The sequence below is a fragment of the Manis javanica genome, chromosome 6, assembly GCF_040802235.1.
Source record: "Manis javanica isolate MJ-LG chromosome 6, MJ_LKY, whole genome shotgun sequence".
Taxonomy (NCBI): Eukaryota; Metazoa; Chordata; class Mammalia; order Pholidota; family Manidae; genus Manis; species Manis javanica.
Genome location: NC_133161.1, coordinates 20,247,765 through 20,269,423, shown reverse-complemented (window position 1 = coordinate 20,269,423; position 21,659 = coordinate 20,247,765). Strand labels below are relative to the sequence as shown.

Here is a 21,659-nt window from a genome sequence, read left to right as displayed (position 1 = left end):
TCTCTAACTCCCCAAACCCAGGTTAGGATATAGAGTATATGGTTCGAACCTTAATTGTTAACACAGTTGTAGGTATTCATCTGGCAATATAATCTTGACTCTGCTTTTCAAAACCTGTGAAAAGCTTAGCTAAAATACATAAACTTTATTCAGGATTTCTAAGCATTCAGTCTTTATGGCATTTTTAACTGAGAATTTTTATGGCAGAGTTGAGCATCTGGTTAGAATCTAGATCTAAAAAATCTTTCAGGATTAAGTTAGCCTAATCAGAAAACCTCATGTCAGAACTATGACATACTGTATTGTCCTCTTATATATAGAATAACATTTACCTGATTTTAATAAGTCCACTTAAATTTTATTTTACTAGATTATTGCTTATCCTGTAAACCATGAAAATTCTTTTAAGGACAAAGCAGGGTACTATTTAAATTTCCACACTATTAAATATTCTTAGAACACACCAGTTTCATCCACTACATAGATGCTCTGTAGTTTATTTAAGTATCCTATTTATTAACTGTTCTTCATAGCTTTTTTACTACAGTTAATTCCTATAATTTGAGATGGACATAATATGTATTTACTATGATTGTGATTCAGTAATGTAAATTATTTGATGATTAAAACTGCATTTTTGGTGTGAGTCAAATTGGATTGTTTGAAATCACAGAAAAAATGTTTGAACTCACTGACTGTCTAATTGTAAAATTGTTGCATCTTGTTGTAATTTTATTATGTTAGATACTGTAGAATCTTAAGTAGTTGCTCTTTTTGATTCCTTAAATGAATCATCTTCTATTTAACATCTCAAAACTTGAAGGTACCTCAACTCTTACTTTTTAACTAGAGTATAATGATATTATGCTCCCTCAGAAGGAAACTGTAATTTTAGTCAGTGGATTGACAGCTAGCTGCTCAGAAAGAAGAGATTTATTAGTTTTGTGTGCAACACATACATAATTACATCAAAATTCAGTACATCAAAAATTTGGATTTATTTCTGAATAACTTTTGGCAATAAGTTTGTGAACACAAGGGGTTTAGTAGACTCTCCATATGTACGCTCTGTATTTAACATTAATTGAAAATTATGTTTAGAAGATAGTCTGTTACAAAATTCAGATGGCCAACAGGCACATGAAAAGATGCTCTATATCGCTAATCATCAGAAAAATGCAAATTAAAACACAATGAGATATCACCTCATAACAGTTAGGATGGCTACCATCCAAAACTCAAACAACAACAAATGTTGGCAAGGATCTGGAGAAAGGGGAACCTCCTACACTGCTGGTGGGAATGTAAACTAGTTCAACCAGTGTGGAAAGCAGTGTGGAGGTTCCTCAAAAAACTCAAAATAGAAATACCATTTGACCTAGGAATTCCACTCCTAGGAATTTACCCTAAGAATGCAGCAGCCCAGTTTGAAAAAGACATATGCACCCCTATGTTTATCGCAACACTGTTTACAATAGCCAAGAAATGGAAGCCACCTAAGTGTCCGTCAGTAGATGAATGGATAAAGAAGATGTGGTACATTTACACAATGGAATATTATTCAGCCATAAGAAGAAAACAAATCCTACCATTTGCAACAACATGGATGGAGCTAGAGGGTGTTATGCTCAGTGAAATAAGCCAGGCGGAGAAAGACAAGTATCAAATGATTTCACTCATCTGTGGAGTATAAGAACAAACAAAAAACTGAAGGAACAAAACAGCAGCAGACTCACAGAACCCAAGAATGGACTAACAGTTAGCAAAGAGAAAGGGACTGGGGAGGATGGGTGGGAAGGGAGGGATAAGGGGAAAAAGAGGGCGTTACAATTAGCACACATAATGTGGGGGCGGGGTACAGGGAAGGCAGTACAACACAGAGAAAACAGGTAGTGATTCTATAGCCTTTTACTATGCTGATGGACAGTGACTATAATGAGGTATGTGCTGGGGATTTGATAATGGGGGTAGTCTAGTAACCATAATGTTGCTCATGTAATTGTACATTAATGATACCAAAATAAAAGTAAAAGAAAAAAGAAGATAGTCTGTTACACATGAGAGTTTATGGTTTGCTATAGAAAGTCTATTATGATAGGATTACTTTCTCATAACTGTATTTTTCAAGGTAACAAACATATATTGAGTCTTCATCATTTGCCAGATGCTGAGTCAAGCACTGGTGATACAGTTCTCTTACAACCTAATCCCTATTCCATAGTAGTTATGTGTTCCCTTATTTTGTTCCTTAATATCTATTGACTGTGTTTTCCCACATCTACCACTGTTTATTCCATTTTGTTCTAACCATAGTGCCAGATTGGTATAATTGTAAGAATGGTGAATTGAGAATCAGAAGACTTCGTCTCTCTTCATCTGGATCTGCCACTCATCCCTATCCAACTTTGGCAAGATAAAATACTTTATTTCTCTGGACCTGATTATTCATCTGAAAATGAGGGAGTAGACCAGTTGATCTGAAGGCTTCATCTAGCTCTAAAATTTTGACAGTTAAATTTCATTCCCTTATGCTCTCAGTTTGTTAAACTTAACATGTGAGGACTATGTTAGTTATGTCTGCAAGGTCGGGTGTATCTGTAAACTTATTTTCATAAAAATCTTAAAAGCAAAATCTTACCGATTTTTATATCAACCCTGGGAGTGTTTTTATTGGCATTTAAAAAATGTGTGTGTATTATTAAATTCTCATGTGTTTTGCCTTTCTGGACTTTTACTTCAGATAAAATAATAGAAGTTCTGAACTGGAGTTATTGCTAGAATATGTGGGATCTAAAAAAAGTAAAACAGCTAAACAGCAGTACATTCATAAACACTGAGAAGTCACTGGTGGTTACCATTAGAGAGGGGTTGGGGTGGAGTGGTGATAGGTGAAGGGGCTAAAGAGGCACACACAAAAAAATTTTTTATTAGTTAAGTATTAAATAGTATTATGGTCAAGAGAATGCCCTTTTTCTGTATGCATGCTGAAATATTTAAGAGTAATGTAATCTCTGAATTTTGTTTTTGTAAGATTCAGCAACAAAGATAATTTGATTGATAAGTAGTTAAATAAAGCAGATATGGCAAACATTAACTGTAGTTTATAGGTTGTTGGATGTTGGGCATATGTGCATTGCACTATTTTTTTAACTTTCTTGTTTAAATTTTTGGGGATGAAATGGTTAAAAAACAATATTCATAAAGTAAAAGATAAAATTGTAAGTAGTTATTTTTAATAATTTAGATTAGGAGAAGACCTTTCCAAATATAACACAAAACCCAGAAGTTGTAAAGAAAGAGATTGTTTGGTTTTTTGCAAATTAAGAAATTACATATGAAAAAAATTACTTAAAAATAATAACAAACAAGCAACTAAAATAAAGGTTAATATCCTACTATAACAAAAGGCACTTACAAATCAATAAAAAAGGAATAATTCTCTTAGAACATGGCAAATGACAAATAGTTCAAAGAAAAACAAATGACACATTTACTTAGAAACTCAGCTTCATTCGTAACTTTTGTTTATATCATTAATGTGCAATTACTTGAACAACATTATGGTTACTAGACTCCCCCACATACCCCATTATAGTCAATCTGTCAGTGTAGTAAGATGCTATAGAATCATTACTTGTCTTCTCTGTATATACTGCCTTTCCCTTGTCCCCCCCACCCCCCTCACCCCTCACTACATTTTGTGTGCTAATTGTAATGCCCCTTTTTCCCCCTTATCCCTCCCTTCCCATCCATCCTCCCCAATCCCTTTCCCTTTGGTAACTGTTAGTCCATTCTTGGGTTCTGTGAGTCTGCTGCCATTTGTTCCTTTAGTTTTTCCTTTGTTCTTATACTCCACAGATGAGTGAAATCATTTGATACTTGTCTTTCTCCGCCTGGCTTATTTCACTGAGCATAATACCCTCTAGCTCCATCCATGTTGTTGTAAATGGTAGGATTTGTTTCCTTCTTGTGGCTGAATAGTATTCTATTGTGTACATGTACCACATCTTCTTTATCCATTCATCTACTGATGGACACTTAGGTTGCTTCCATATCTTGGCTGTAGTAAAAAGTGCTGTGATAAACATAGGGGTGCATATGTCTTTTTGAATCTGAGAAGTTGTATTCTTTGGGTAAATTCCAAGGAGTGGGATTCCCTGGTCAAATGGTATTTCTATTTTTAGTTTTTTGAGGAACCTCCATATTGCTTTCCACAATGGTTCAATTAGCTTACATTCCCACCAGCAGTGTAGGAGGGTTCTCCTCATTCATAATTTTTAAAATGTAAAAAGATCACTCACAGAATGTCAGTAAATATTAAAATATCAAATACATATGCTCTTTGATCATTAGCATTTTTTTATTGTTTAATGTCAAAAACTAGTGAAATTTTAGTAAATATTGAGTAGTGGAAACCCAAGTTCAGGTAAAGAAGTTCTAAACTGGAGTTATTACTAGGACTTAATAGGGTCTCATCCAACATTTAAAATGTTCCAAATTTAGAAGTTAAGAATGTGGCAGACATTGTTGGTTGTCTACCCTATAGCCATTGGTTGTTCTTTCTTCTTGTTAACCAAACCATGATTTTGTTAATGGCAAGTTACCCCAGGGTAACTTGGGGATGAACCATTATTTTTCTAAAGCAGTCATTGTTACCCTTTAACAGAGATTATTTCACTGTCCCGGCTTCCATGTGACACAGTTTTGGCCAATGAGACATAAGGGATGTCTCCTGTAGGACATTTGAGAAAAATAATCTTCCCTAAATGTTGAAAGAATCCCTTCTCTGCCAACTTTGGAAGCTCTATAAAACAATGTGGTGCTTAGAGCTGGTACTGGCAACTTTATGAAGTGAAAGTAAAAAAGAGAAGTTTAGTAATGTTAACCTACCATCATGATTTGTTTGAATTACTGAAACAATCCTGGAATGATCTACCTGCAGAATTTTACTATATGAGGTAATTAATTAACTGTTACTCACACTTTTCTGTTACTTGAAGCTGAAAATATCCTAACAAATAGAGAACTTTTGGAAAGCTGTTGTTATTAAATTTATATTTCTTTGACAGTTCTGAAAGATTTTTTCTGTCTTGACAAAAGTAATTAATAATACATGTGTACACTGGATCCTGAGGCAAAATTAGAGTTGAGATTAGTTTATAAATTAATGCAATAATGTATTTTCCTCAGGAATTGAAATGACTTCAAAAATATTTCTGGTATCGTTTGCATCCTCCCATAGGGTTTCTGATCGTTACAAATTCTGGTAATCTCTCCCTCTTTGATAAACCAAAGAAAGAGAAAAGAAAAAATGTGATTCAAACTGTCAGATAAAGTATTTTATTTAATTTCCCCTTTAGCTTCCCTATTTCAGCTCTTAAAGATGCTAAAGAAAAAAATAGAGCTCAAGACTATCATGGTAATTTCCTGGAAAAAACTATAAAAATACGTTGGCAGTAATAGTTATTTGTTATATAATTCTCATTCTCTGTTTTCTCAGACAAGTGTCCTTTCAGCATGTGTTCATGATTAACATAGAATCTTGTTTACATCTGCTTGACTCATTTTTCTTTGTGAGTCAGTTTATAAAGACTGGTTAAAATTCCTCCCATTCAGTCAAGTTTTTTGACACTTGAATATACAAGCTTTAAAAATACTATATGTTGCAAATATGCTCTGTTTTTCCCCTTCTGCAGCTACTACCCATTAGAAACTATTAAATTGAAAAGATATCGTTGTTTTCTTCTTGGAAAAAAAATGAATAAGGAAGACTGAATTCGTAGTTATAACATGTTAGAATAAAAGCTTCTTTCTTAGTTTTGACCTTTAGGGCTTTTTAGTTTTTGATAATGCCATTTTTATTCAACCACTTTTTATTTTTATAAAATAATTATAGAAGTAATGCAAGAGCATAATGAATAAAGCATACTTTACATAGTATAAAATGTTGTAAAATGAAAATGATTTCTGCTAGAGTATCAAACTAACAAAGGCTACTGCTTTCATTCCCAAAGTCAACTCTTGAAAAAGAAATCCATCCATCCTTCCTTCCTTCCTTCTTCCTTCCTTCCTTCCTTCCTTCCTTCCTTCCTTCCTTCCTTCCTTCCTTCCTTCCTTCCTTCCTTCCTTCCTTCCTCCTTCCCTCCCTTCCTTCCTGTTTATTACTATTATTATTATTATTAAGATATCATTAATATGCAGTCTTATGAAAGTTTCCAGGAACTCTTTAAATGAGATGAAGCCTGCCTCTTCCTTAAATTACCTTGAGTTAATTCTTGCTTCTTTGCTATAGAAACTAGCAGTAGTAGCCCATACCACTACTGCCAGAATCCAAAGGACAGCATTATGACAGTGCGTAAACCATGCTAGAGTTAAGAACTGATGAAAAATAGGTATGGCTGACCATCTACTCTCAGTAATTCATTTGTTCTCCTCATCCTTTGAGTTCAGGAAGACTGCTTTCTGCTTCCCCCAAAGAGTTTTAAAAAAAATAATGAGACCCTTGCATAGGGGGAGTGATAGTAAATGGAAGTAATAAACTGGTTCTTTGTCCACAAGCTTCACTGTCCTCTGGCTTTTCCCCTCCATTTTTCCATTAACTTACTGGTGCTGATGCTAGTAAGTTTGTCCTTGCCTTTTGTCATTCCTAATATCTCAATGGAAAGAATAGCTGATACTCTGAAAAATACTACTTTTCAAACCAATATAACTATAGACATTTGAGGACTACAACTGTTTCCAAAAAAATCAATAAACTGATATGTATTATCTAAAGCAGAATTATTATAATGAACCAAGAATTTAAAAGAAGCATGATCAATTTAGTTAAAAATGTAAGGTACATACTAGTAATATGAAAAAAGTTCCAAAACTCATAAAAACAGGACCCAATGGAAAAATTAGATCTGAAAAATATATTTAAAACAAAGAATGCACCAAATTTTATAAAAATAGTGGATATGAGTGAATGATTTGAAAGTCTAGTTGAAAGGCTAGACTTTGCGAGGAAGAAATGGGAAACGAAGATAAAGAGAAAATATAAGAGAAAAACCAAAGGATATGGAGGAGAGCTGTACAAGTACCAATATATTAACAGCAGTTCAAAAATAAAAATTTATGATGGTGAAATAATTGAAGAAATAATGGAAATAAATTTCCTAGAAATCAGAAAAAATTTAAGTCTTCAGATTGGTGAAGGTGCTTATAAAGTAGCAAACAGGAAAAATAAGGAGAATCTAATATAAGTAAATAATAAAAGAACCTAACTTTTATTAAAGTAAAATAAAGGATATCAAAATAGACATAGGAAAAATTCTGAAAGAGTTCAGAGAGAAGGAGCAGATTATCTACAAAGGAACAAGGTAGGTAGATAGCAGACAGCTCAACAGCAAAACTGAATGGAAAAAAAGAGGAAAGTTAAATAGAACTTGCTCTGAACCAAACAATTTATATCCTCCTAACTTTCATATGTTAAAGGATAAAAGAAAATACTCTCTGGTATATTAGCTTCAGAAAATTTGCCATAAGAAGACCTGTAATGAAACCATTTGGACACAAGACTCAGTGAGAAATAAGTCTAGGAGATGTTAGAAGTAAGTAATAAGTGGTGATCAGATTATCTTGAGAAAATTTATTGTTCTCTAAAGATAAACACTAGAACCAAAATTCCAAGCACTAAAAATGTGATTGGGAAGTAAGAAATGGGCAACATATAAATTCAGGAATTGGGCTTATGGGGAAGATTGTGATTGGGTTTACAGGGAAGAAAATATTCTGTATTATTAAAACCTTTTCATTCCAAAATGTTTTATCCAAGGCTGAAGATTTATTGGGTCTTTATTTTCTTTCAAGCTTCCTTTTCTTTTCCTCTGTCATGTATCACTGCTCCTGTTTCTTATATCCCATTAATTTTTTTTCTTGGGTTCTTTTTTTTGTTGGAATACCTTCTCCAATAATTTTTTCCTACATTGTCATCAATAGGAACTTTCATATTTCTGCTGATCCAAAATTCCTTTATTTTGCTTTCATTGTTTGGGATTGCTAGTTTAACTGGAAATAGAACTGTTAGTTCCATATCCTTTTATGTTCCTCAGAATTTTAAAGGTATTGATAAAAGGTCTAATGTTAGGTTGAAACCATTTTTTAATCAAGTTATTTGGTTTTTGGTTTTGAGGCTTATGAATTCTTTATATATTTTGGATTTTAACATTTTATCAAATGAGTCATTTAAAAATATATTCTCCAGTACTGTTGAATGCCTTTTTGTTCTGCAAATAGTGTCCTTTGTTGTACAGAAACATTTTGGGTTGATGGAGTCCCTCTTGTTCTTTATTATTATTATTATTATTATTATTATTATTATTATTATTATTAAGGTATCATTGATGTACAATCTTACGAAGGTTTCACATAGCAACATTGTGATTACTACATTCACCCATATTATCAACTCCCCCTGACACACACTCCATTGTAGTCACTGTCCATCAGCGTAGTAAGATGCTATAGAGTCAGTACTTGTCTTCTCTGTGCTATACCACCTTCCCCGTGACCCCCCAACGTTACATGTGCTAATCATAATGCCCCTAAATCCCCTTCTCCCTCCCTCCCCACCCCCTTTCCTTTGGTAACTGCTAGTCCCTTCTTGGGGTCTAGTCCCTTCTTGGGGTTGTGATGGGTGATCTGCCACTGTTTTGTTCATTCAGTTTTGCTTTGTTGTTATACTCCACAAATGAGGGAAATCATTTTGTACTTGTCTTTCTCCGCCTGAGCATAATACCTTCTAGCTCCATCCAGTTGTTGCAAATGGTAAGATTTGTTTTATTCTATGGCTGAATAATATTCCATTATGTATATGTACTGCATCTTCTTTATCCATTCATCTACTAATGGACACTTAGGTTGCTTCCATATCTTGACTATTGTAAATAGTGCTGCAATAAATATAAGGGTGCATATGTCTTTTTGAATCTCAGATCTTGTTTTCTTTGGGTAAATACCTAGGAGTAGAATTCCTGGGTCAAATGATATTTCTATTTTTAGTTTTTTGATTAACCTCCATATTGCTTTCCACAATGGTTAAACTAATTTGCATCCCCACCAACAATGTTGGTAGGGTTCCCCTTTCTCCTCATCCTCATCAGCATTTGTTGTTCCTTGTCTTTTGGATGTTGGCCATCCTACCTGCTGTGAGGTGATACCTCATTGTGGTTTTAATTTGCATTTCCCTGATAATTAGTGATGTGGAGCATCTTTTCATGTACCTTTCTGCCATCTGAATTTATTCTTTGGAGAAGTGTCTGTTAAGATCCTCTGCCCATTTTTTAATCAGGTTATTTGCTTTTTGGATATTGAGGTGTGTGAGTTCTTTATATGTTTGTTGTTAATCCCTTATCAGACATGTCGTTAACAAGTACATCTCCCATACTCTAGGATGCCTTTTTGTTCTGCTGATGGTGTCCTTTGCTGTACAGAAGCTTTTTTAGTTTGAAGTAGTCACATTTGTTCATTTTTTGCTTCTGTTTCCTTCCCTGTGGAGATGTGTTCAGAAAAAAGTTGCTCATGTTTATATTCAAGAGATTTTTGCTTATGTTTTCTTCCAAGATTTTTATGGTTTTTTGACTTACTTTCAGGTCTCTGATCCATTTCAAGTTTACTTTGGGTATGGAGTTAGACAATCCAGTTTCATTATCTTACATGTAGCTGTCCAGTTTGTCAACACCAGTTGTTGAAGAGGCTGCCATTTCCCCATTGTATATCCAGGCTTCCTTTATCATATATTAATTGGCCATATATGTGTGGATTTTTATCTGGGTTCTCTATTCTATTCCATTGATCTATGGCTCTTTTATTGTGCCAGTACCAAATTGTTTTGATTACTGTGGCTTTGTAGTAGAGCTTGAAGCTGGGGAGTGTAATCCTCCCAGCTTTATTCTTCCTTCTCAGGATTGCTTTGGCTATTCGGGGTCTTTTGTGATTCCATGTGAATTTTAGAACTATTTGTTCTAGTTCATTGAAGAATGCTATTGGTATTTTGATAGGATTTCTATTGAATCTGTAGATTGCTTTAGGCAGGATGGCCAAACTGAAAATATTAATTCTTCCTGTCATGAGTGGGATGGATTCTCATTTATTGGTATCTTCTTTAATTTCTCTCATGAGTGTCTTGTAGTTTTCAGAGAAAAGGTCTTTTGCCTCCTTGGTTAGGTTTTATTCCTAGGTATTTTATTCTTTCTGATGCAATTGTAAATTGAGTTGTTTTCCTGATTTCTCTTTCTGCTAATTCATTGTTAGTATATAGGCATGCAGTGGATTTCTGTGTATTAATTTTGTATCGTGCAACTTTGCTGAATTCAGTTACTAGTTCTAATAGTAATTAATGGAGTCTTTGGGGTTGTCTATGTATAATATATCATCTGCAAACAATGACAGTTTAACTTCTTCCTTGCCAGTTTGGATACCTTTTATCTCATTGTGTTGTGTGATTGCCATAGTTAGGTGGCTAGGAGGCTAGGACTTCCAGTACTCTGTTGAATGAAAATGGTGAGAGTCGGTATCCTTGTCTTGTTCCCAGTCTTAGAGGAAAAGCTTTCAGCTTTTTGCTGTTAGGTATGATGTTGGCTAAGGGTTCATCATATATGGCCTTTATTATGTTGAGATATGTACCCTCTATACCTGTATTGTTGGGAGTTTTTATCTTGAATGGATGTTGAATTTCGTCAGATGCTTTCTAAGCATCTATTGAGATTCTCATGTGATTTTTATCTTTTTATTGATGTGGGCTATTATATTGATGAATTTACAAATATTGTACCATCCTTGTATCCCTGGAATAAATCTCACTTGGTTGTGATGGGTGATCTTTTTGATGTATTTTTGAATTCAGTTTGCTAATATTTTGTTAAGTATTTTTGCATCTATGTTAATCAGGGATATTGGTCTATAATTTTCTTTTTTTGTGGTGTGGTGCCTTTGTCTTGTTTAGAGTGTTGCTGGCCTCATAGAATGATTTTAGAAGTATTTCCTCCTCTTCTACTTTTTGGAATACTTTTAGAGGATGGGTATTAGCTCTTCTTTAAATGTTTGATAAAATTCAGTCGTGAAGCCATCTAGATCAGGAGTTTGTGTTCTTAGGTATTTTTTTGATTACCAGTTTGATTTCATTGCTGGTAATTGGTCTATTCAGATTTAGTATTTCTTCCTGAATCAGTCTTGGAAGGTTGTATTTTTCTAGAAAGTTGTCCATTTCTTCTGGGTTGTCCAATTTATTGACATACAATTTTTCATAGTTCTCTAGTAATTCTTTGTATTTCTGTGGTGTCTGTTGTGGTTATTCCTTTTTCATTTCTGATTCTGTTTATGTATGTACACTCTTTTTTTCTTGATAAGTCTGGCTAGGGGTTTATCTATTTTGTTTATTTTGTCAAAGGAGAAGCTCCTGGTTTCATTGATTCTTTCTATTGTTCTCTATATTGTTTATTCTGCTCTTATCTTTATTATGTCCCTCGTAGTGACATTGTATATGTCATTTGTTCTTCTTTTTCTGTTTTCTTTAGTTGTGAATTTAGACTGTTTATTTGAGATTATTTTTGTTTTCCTGAGGTAAGTCTGTATTGCTATGTACATTCCTCTTAGAACTGCCTTTGCTTCATTCTGCAGGTTTTGGGTGTTGAGTTGCTATTTTCTTTTGTCTCTGTTGCTTGCTCTCTGCTTGATCTGTGTTTTAATTTGGTCATTGATCCATTGATGATTTAGGAGCATTTTGTTAAGCCTCCATGTGTTTGTAGGCTTTTTTGTTTTCCTTGTGTAATTTATTTCTAGTTTCATACCATTATGGTCTGAGAAGCTGCTTGTTACAATTTTAGTCTTTTTTAACTTACTGAGGCTCTTTTTGTGGCCGGGTATGTGTCCTATTCTGGAAAACATTCATGTACAATTGAGAAGAATGTCTTGCTGCTTTGGAGTGGAGTATTCTGTAGATACCTGTTAGGACTATAAGTTCTAATCTACTGTTCAGTGCCTCTGCTTCCTTACTTATTTTCTGTCTTGTTGATCTGTCTATTGATGTGAGTGGTTTGTTAAAGTCTCCTGAAATAAATGTATTGCAGTCTGTTTCCCCCTTTTAATTCTGTTAGTATTTGTTTTACATATTTAGGCACTCCTATGTTGGGTGCATAGATATTTATAATGGTTATATCCTCTTGTTGGACTGACCCCTTTATCATTATGTAATGTCCTTCTTTGTCTCGTTACTTTCTTTGTTTTGAAATCTATTTTGTCTGATATAAATAGTGCTACACCTGCTTCTTTCTCTCTATTATTTTAATGAAATACCTTTTTCTATTCCCTCACATTTAGTCCATGTATATCTTTGGGTCTGAAAGGAGTCTCTTGTAGACAGTGTATATAGATGGGTCTTGTTTTTTTATCCATTCTGCCACTCTGTGTCTTTTGAGCGGTACATTCAGTCCATTTACATTTAAGGTGATTATTGATAGATACATACTTTTTCCATTTTATTAATTGTCTGGCTGTTTTTTATAGCTCCTCTCTGTTCCTTTCTTTCTCTCTTATACTCTTTTCTTATTATTGATGATTTTAGTGTTGGAATTGGATTTCTCTTTTATTTATTTGTTTATTTTGTGTGTGTGTGTGTGTGTGTGTGTGTGTGTGTGTGTGTGTGTGTGTGTGTGTGTTTATTGTAGGCTTTAGTTTTGTGGTTACCAAAAGTTCAAGGATAGCTTCCTTACTATATAATAGTCTATCTTAAATTGTTGATTACTCTATTTCAGACACAGTCTAAAGGTACTTTTTCTCCTTCCTCCTCCTCCTCCTCCTCCTCCTCCTCTGTTTGTTTTCATATTAGATGTCATAATCTCCACATTTTGTGTATTCCCTTGACTGATTTTGTGTAAAGTTCATTTTGCTCCATTTGTTTTAATTTCTTATGTGCTTGGTAATTAGTTGTTCTACTACCTTCACTGTGGGTTTATTTTCACTGGGGAAGGCAGTTTAGTCTTAGGGACATTTTCATCTACTTGGTTAGTTTGGGTGAATTCTTTCAACTTTTGTTTTTCTGTAAGTTGTTTTAATACCTGCTTCAAATTTAAATGATAATCTTGCCAGGTAGAAGATTCTTGGTTGGAGGTCCATCTGTTTCAGTACATTAAATATATCATGCTACTCCCTTCTAGCCTGTAGATTTTCTGCTGAGAAGTCTACTAATAGCCTGATGGGATTTCCTTTAAAAGTAATCTTCTTTCTCTGGCTGCTTTCAGTACTCTCTCCTTAATCTTGATTTTTGCCATTTTAATTATTATATGTCTTGGTGTTGTCTTCTTGGGGTTCCTTTTGTTAGGGGAATCTTTGCTCTTTATGACCTGAGTGTCTGTTTCCTTCCCCTTTTTTGGAAGTTTTCAACAATTATTTCCTTCGAGACTTTCTATCCTTTTGCCTTTCTTCTAGTCCCTATTATGGAAATATTTTGTTTGGATCGATCATGTAGTTCTCTTACCATTCTTTCATTCCTAGAGATCCTTTTTTCTGTCCTGTTACTTAGCTTCTTTGTTTTCCTGTTCTCTAGTTTCATTTGATATACCATCTCCTCTACCTGCACTAATCTACTCTTAAATCCCTCCATTATCTGTTTCATTTCAGATACTGTATTCTTCACCTCTGAGTGGCTCTTTTTCAGGTCTTCTGTCTCTTTATTGAAATCTTCCCTGTGATCTTAAATACTTTTCTGTAAATCCATTAGCATATTTATGACTTCTTTTTGAAATCTTTATCAAGAATATTGGTGATCTCGATTTGATTTAGTCTTTTCTGCGGTTCTGTCCTTTAGTTTTGTTTGGATCATATTCCTTTGCCTCCTCAATTTTTCATAGTTTCTATGTTTCTTCCTTTGTATTAGATATTTCTGCTATGCTTCCTGATCTATAGAGTAATAGCTTTATGAAGAAAGCATCCTATGGTGCCTAGGAGCTCAAGATACTTTACTTTCTATTTTACGGGGCCTCAGCTGTTGGTGTGCAGTAAGGAGGGCATCTTTCTGTCTGTGCTGGCAGTTTGCTTCAGCTGCCACCTTTTTGGTCAGCTTAGGAGTCTCTAATGAGCTCGCTGTGGGCAGGGCTGCCCTCTACCTGGCCTGCAGCAGTGGCGGGGCTGCAGGGATAATTGGGTGGGTGGGCTGATATGCAGCTCTGTTTGTGCCGGATATGCAACACGGGGCTTGGACACCTGCAGGAAGAAAGGAGCTCTTGGGGCTGGCTCCTGTAGACATCTCCCCAGTTCAGCTAAAATGGAGCCAAGGAAGCTGGGAGAGTCTCCTTCTGCCTGCCAGGTAGCTAAGTCTGACACTGCTCCTAGACTGAGTGGGTTGGCTTTTGGCAGCATGTGCAGGCAGGGGCCTTGGGGCTGCTTTACCAGCAAGGGGGATTGAGTATCTGGGGCACCCAAGAGTAACCTATCTGTTGGGCAAAGGAAAGGCTAGAGGGTATCCTCCACCTGGCTTTCTCCTGAGGAGAGTTCCCTCCTACTGCTGGCAAGTCTTGAAACTGCCACCTCAGCTTTGGGTCTCAGGATTGGCAGAGTGTGCCTGTCCTCCACAATGGCTGGAGTCTCAGCTTCCCAGAGTGTTCCACCTGTCCCTGGTGTCCAACCCCATTAATCACCAGAACCCAATGTAATATGGGTTCATGCTCCTGGAGCAGATATCCAGGGCCCAGTGTATAGTGCTCCTAGGTTCCTATACCCTCCCCACTCTGTCCCTCTTTCTCCCACCTGTAGGCTGGAGTGGGTGGAGGGCTTGGGTCCCACATGATCTCAGCTCTGCCACTGTGGTCTTCTCTTCTTTTTCAGGCATAGTTGGTCTGTTCTGCAATTTTCAGGTCATCTTTCAGGTTTAGGTGTATTTGCTGTATTTTCTTCTTTTATGTGTTTTTGGGAGGAGGTTTCTGCCTTGCCTTCCTACTCTGCCATCTTTTAATGGAGCTCCTGGAAATAATACTTTGTTGATATTTCCTTACTACATTCATCTGTTCCATTCCATCATAATCATAACAGCTTCCTAAATGATCTCTGTATCTAAGGAGTTTCTCACTTTGCCTGTCCTTGCTGTACATTAATACCAGTTTTAGTATTACTGAGAGTTTTCATCCTGTCACTGCTCCTACCCTTCTGAGTCTTCTTCCTTCCTTCCTTCCTTCCTTCCTTCCTTCCTTCCTTCCTTCCTTCCTTCCTTCCTTCCTTCCTTCCTTCCTTCCTTCCTTCCTTCCTTCCTTCCTTCCTCCTTCCCTCCTTCCTTCCTTCCTTCCTTCCTTCCTTCCTTCCTTCCTTCCTTCCTTCCTTCCTTCCTTCCTTCCTTCCTTCCTTCCTTCCTTCCTCCTTCCCTCCTTCCTTCCTTCCTTCCTTCCTTCCTCCTTCCTTCCTTCCTTCCTTCCTTTTCTCTCTCTCTCTCTCTCTCTCTTTCTTTCTTTCTTTCTCTCTCTCTCTCTCTCTCTCTCTCTTTCTTTCTTCTTTCTTTCTTTCTTTTTCTTTCTGCTGTCATTAATCTACAATTTCATGAAGAACATTATGTTTACTAGGCTCTCCCCTTCAAGTCCCCCCCACAACCCCATTACAGTCACTGGCCATCAGCATACTAAGATGCTGTAGAATCACTACTTGTTTTCTCTGTGTTGTACAGCCCTCCCCATGCCCCCCCACCACATTATACATGCTAATTATAATGCCCCCTTTCTTTTTCCCCACCCTTATCCCTCCCTTCCCACCCATCCTCCCCAGTCCCTTTCCCTTTGAACCCATTCTTGGGTTCTGTGATTCTACTGCTGTTTTGTTCCTTCAGTTTTTCTTTGTTCTTATACTCCACATGAATGAAATCATTTGGTACTTGTCTTTCTTCGCCTGGCTTATTTCACTGAGCATAATACCCTCTAGCTCCATCCATGGTGTTGCAAGTAGCACTTGTTTGCTTCTTATGGCTGAATAATATTCCATTGTGTATGTGTACCACATCTTCTTTATCCATTCATCTACTGATGGACACTTACGTTGCTTCCATTTCTTGGCTATTGTAAATAGTGCTGCGATAAACATAGGGGTGCATCTGTCTTTTTCAAACTGGGCTGCTGCATTCTTAGGGTAAATTCCTAGGAGTGGAATTCCTGGGTCAAATGGTATTTCTATTTTGTGCTTTTTTAGGAACCTCCATACTGCTTTCCACAATGGTTGAACTAATTTACATTCCCACCAGCAGTGTAGGAGTGTTCCTCTTTCTTCACAACCTCGCCAACATTTGTTGTTGTTTGTCTTTTGGATGGTGGCAATCCTGAGTCTTCTTAATAGCAGCAATTTCAACGTTGAAGAGACCCAATACATTATCTAGCTCTACTTTCAATTTTTAGATGAGAAAACAGATATAAAAAAGTTCCTTGCGTGAAATCACTTAGTTAGTTGAGAGAGTCGAGACTAAAGCAAGGTTTTCTACTTTAATTCTCTTTCATTTCCAATACTTATCAGTATTTAATTTCCTGGGCTTGCCTTCAGAAACCTATTGAGCACAAAGATCTGATTTCTATATTATGAGCAAGGTAACTACAAACAGATGTTTTTAAGCTGGAAATTGCTTGTATCTTATAAATCAGGATAATCTTTCAAAAATATTTAAGAAGCTTTGATGCTAATTTTGTTTTAAAAATAAAAAAGCTTTCCCTCAAAGACAGTTAACCATTTCTTTCATACCCTGCATAGCTTTATTAGCATTTGTAAAGATTAAATATTTTTTGATGTGAGATCATTAAGAGTGTGAAACCAATATGAACCAGTGGTTAACACCTTTTTTGCCTGTATATTTTTCATTATTTGCTTTGAATAACAGTGTCTTCCTTTAGGCTCTTAGCAACTCAGTCTAACTCTAATAAGCACAAAATGAATACTGGAGCACAAATGACAAAATTAAAAATAGATAAATTGGGCTTCATCAAATTGAGAAACCTTTGTTCTTCAAAGGATGCCATCAAAGAAGTATAAAGACAAACTACAAAATAGGAAAAATTTTTACAAATCATGTATCTATTGATAAGGTACTTGTATACAGAGTATATAAAGAACTCTTAAAACTCAGCAATAAACAGCAGAGTTTAAAAGGATTTGAATAGACATTTTTCCAGTGAAGGTATACAAATAGCCAGTCATCCCATGAAAATGTATTTAACATCATTAGACATTCAGGCAGTGCAAATCAAAACTACATAAGATACCACTTCACAGCAACTACAATGGCTATAATAAAAAGATGGTGCTATGTCAAGTATTGATGAAGATATGGTGAAATTAGAACCTTCTTAAATTGTTAAGAGATGTGTCAGATGATGGAACCACCCCACGGGGAGATGTGAAGGAGGAAATAGGGAGTGACTATTTATTAGTACATGGTTTCTTTTTGGAGTGATGAAAATATCCTAAAATTAGATTGTGATGATGGTTTTACAGTGAATATACTAAAAATACCAAGCTACTACATTTTAAGTGAGTGTATAGTATGGTATAAGAATTCTGTCTCTGTAAAGCTGTTTAAAAACCAGCAATAGATTTGAATGTTTAACTGGGAGGCAGAATAATGTGATGCAGAATAAAAGGCATGTTGGATAGGAATGATCAAAGAAATGGGAAGTATATAGTTCCTAGTATGCTTTGTAATCAAAGTAATTTTTATAATACCTTAGAGTACTGATTTTATAAACATGGTAGTCTTACCTCCCTAGGTATTGTAAACCTGCCCATTGCTTCTGATTTTGAGAAGCAACCCTTATCATTTTTCTCTTCTGCTGCTATGCTGTTGCTTGGCAAAATATGGCAATGTGGAAAAGGAAGCATGTAGAATTTAGTCTTACATCCTTTCACATTCTTACATGCCTCCCCCAGTCCAGTACTGCTTCAAACCCCTCCTTCTGATGACTCCACTCTCTTTTTATAGAACTCAAAATTTCTTTGCTTCTCTACTGATTTTCATTCCCCACCCCAGAATTTCCATTTCCTCAGTCGGTCCTTATTTAAAGTAAGTGGTTTTGTTAACATTAGTTTATAATAAGTTATACATCTCTAATATTTGCATTTTAAAAGATTATATAACAAGCCAGCAGACTTTTTCTATGAAGAGCCAGATGAAAATATTTTTGGTCTTGTAGGCTCAGGCCCTAAGTTTGTTGTTGCAGCTACTCAACCTTGCTATTGTAGGGTCAAAAGAGTCATAGACAAAATGTAAATGAATGGATGAAGCCTGATTTGACTCTAGGCAGGCCAGATCAAGCCATAGTTTGCCAACCATGTTACAGAATTCTTAATTCAAACACTCAGTTTTAAGACAAATTGGTAAAAAGAAATAGAAGCTAAATTGTTTATTGTTTAGTGATGAATTTAGGCAGTTATGTCCTCCACTTCTACCAGTAATGAAAGTGATTCATTTCTTTACTGTTTATCTATCTGAGGAACAGAGATTAGAGCCATGGCACTCTTAGAAATTTTCCAAGCCTTCTTTAAAAAGTACCAGACTTGACATAACCACTAAAGATTACACAAGGGTTGAGGTTATTAAGATTAGATCAATGTATGCATGTGTATAAATATAAACATTTGTGTATGGATACATACAAATTGTATATTGTGTTATATGTGTGTGTGTATATATAATTTTTAAATCGATTTACTATGGAATGCATTTGGATAGTGTCTTAAATATCCCGAACAAATTTATTGAATAGAAATGTAAAAGGTGTACATGAATTTAAAGTAAGCTAGGTAAAAATAAATACTGGACCATTTGGCCCTTGCTAAACTAAAGATGAATGAAGATCAATGCAGCTAGCGTCTCCTGCCACAGTATTCTCATTTAATTAAAGTATTTTACTTCAGTCTGATGTTTAGCTTTTTGAGAATATGATAATTATTCATTTATAAAATAAATGCAGTGCTGAAATGATGACAGCACTGCATCGTTTCAGATCCATGGCAATTCTGTTGTGAACCATAAAATTGTATTTCAACCAATATTTCCAAATAACAGTGATGAGAAAAATTTGCATTTGCCATATCAGTGTTTTACAAGTTGCTGGATAATACAGAATGACCATCATTCATTTAATGGGTTTCTTAAAAAATTAAAACATTATTAACTCTGGGGAGTTTGAGCCATTCAGGGAAGCAAAATGGCAATTATACCCCAAAATGTTTTTTTTCTTCTTGAAAATTACGTCATTGTACTTCATGATCAGATATTTTAAATGACCTTATAAAACAAATGTGTGTTTCACTTTCATGGAATTTTTGTTTTTCCAGGTCATGATTTGAATGTTTTTATCTCTGTTAAATTAGAGTTGACTAAGATAATAAATGAACTAATTAAACATTGCCCTTTCCCTCAGTAAAAATGAGTACATTGCTTTCCTCTTTCTATACCTTCTTCCTCCTAGCTCCATTCTGATAGCATTCATTTAATTCTTTGAACAAGTAGTTGGGTAACTGTTATATGCCAGGCATTGTTTTAGGCACTGGGAACAAAACAGTGAATGGAACAACCTCTGCCTTTATAGAGTTTATATTTTAGAGTTGGGAGAAGGCAGTAAACAATTGTTTATTGTTTAGTATAAAAGTTACATAATATGTTAGAAGATAAGTACTGTGGACACAAGTAAACCAGGGTAAGGATGTTTTAATCTTTTATATAGTAGTATTAATCTGTTATTTAATGTGAATATTGTCCTTGTATTTTCTCTTTCAATTTATAGTTCCAATGACAGGATTCACACAGAGAGCAACCATTGATCCAGAACTGAATGAAATACATGTCTTATCTGGACTCAGCAAAGACAAAGAAAAGAGGGAAGAAAATGTCAGAAATTCATTCTGGATTTATGATATCGTGAGGAATAGTTGGTAAGAAGCTCTTGCCTGTGCTGAAATCCCAGTGTAACAACTTATTTGAGGTTGTTGGTTTATTCAAAAGAAGAGACAAATAGAGGGCTTATGTTAATTTGTGATGTCATACATTTAAATATCAGTACAGGCCTGCCTCGTTGTGTCAGTTTTGCAGATACTATGTTCTTTACAAATGGAAGGTTTGTTGCGACCTTGCACTGAGCAAGTCTTTTGGGCCATTTTTCCAACAGCATTTGCTCACTTCACATCTTTATATCACATTTTGATAATTCTTGGAATATTTCAAACTTTTTCATTATTATGTTTGTTATGGTAATCTGTGATCAGTGATCTTTGATGTACTACTGTAATTGTTTTGGGGCACCACAAACCACGAGTATATACAAAGGCAAGCTTACTCAGTGAATATGTGTTTGCTGCCCTACCTCCCAGGCCTCTCCCATCTCTTCCCCCCTCCTCGGCTTCCCTAGTCCTTGAGACAGAACAATGTTGAAGTTAGGCCAATTAATAACCCTGAAGTTCTCTAAATGTTCAACGAAAAGAGAAAGTCAGATGTCTCTTACTTTAAAACAAAAGCTAGAAAAGATTAAGCTTAGTCAAGAAGCCATTTCAAAAGCTGAAATAGGCCAGAAGCTCAGCCTCTTGCACCAAACAATTGGCCAAGTTGTAAATGCAAAGGAAAAGCTGTTGAAAGAAATTAAAAATACTACTCCAGTGAACACACACATAATAAAAAAGTGAAAACAGCCTTATTGCTGATATGGAGAAAGTTCTGGTGGTCTGGATAGAAGATCAAACCAGCCAGAACATTTCCTTAAGTGATAAAAGCCTAATACAGAGCAAGGCCTTTAACTCTTCAATTCTGGAAGGCTGAGAAAAGTGAAGAAGTTGCAGAAGAAAAGTTTCAAAAACGCTAGTAGAGGTTGGTTACTGAAGTTTAAGGAAAGAAGCTGTCTCCATAAAATGAAAATGCACAGTGAAGCAGTAAGTGCTGTGGTAGAAGATACATGAAGTTAGCTAGAAGAGCTAACAAAGAAAATTATTGAAGGTTTTAAGTGTAGTTCAACAACTGATCTTAATGTAAACAACAGCCTTCTATAAGAAGAAGATGCCATGTAGGACTTTCATAGCTAGAGAGAAGTTAATACCTGACTTCAAAGCTTCAGAAGACAAGCTAACTCTCTTGTTAGGGGCTAATGTAGCTGGTGACTTGAAGTTGAAGCTAATGTTTATTTACCATTCTATTCAGATTCTTTAAGACTTATGCTAAATCTACTCTGCCTGTGCTTTATAAATGGAATAACAAAGTTTAAATGACAGCGCATCTGTTTATAAATTGTTTACTGAATATTTTAAGCATACTGTTGAGACCTGATCAAAAAGAGATTCCTTTCCAAATACTATTTCTACTGCTTGTTAACAGTGCACCTGGTCACCCAAGAGTTACAAAACGGACGTACAGTAAGATTAATGTTGTTTTCATTACTGCTAACAAAAACTACCATTCTGCAGCCCATGGATCAAGGAGTCATTCGAACTTTCCAGTCTTATTATTTAAGAAATACATTTTGTAAGGCTATAGCTGCCATTGATTCCTCTGGTGGATGTAGGCAAATTAAATAAAAGACCTTCTGGAAAGGATTCACTGTCCTAGATGCCTTTAAGAACACCATGATTCATGGGAAGAGGTCAAAATATCAAAATTAATAGAAGTTTGGAAGAAGTTG

At 35.4% G+C, this 21,659-nt stretch overlaps 1 protein-coding gene across 6 annotated transcripts in view; it reads left to right on the top strand.

The window, feature by feature from the left end:
* MKLN1 (muskelin 1) overlaps window positions 1-21,659 on the top strand; it is a 375,358-nt gene that overhangs the window by 315,199 nt on the left and 38,500 nt on the right. For all 6 annotated transcript variants that reach the window (XM_073238456.1, XM_073238453.1, XM_073238452.1 and 3 more), the window contains one exon: window positions 19,782-19,929. In XM_073238456.1, coding sequence (XP_073094557.1) covers window positions 19,782-19,929 — 148 coding nt within the window. The remainder of the gene's footprint in view (window positions 1-19,781; window positions 19,930-21,659) is intronic.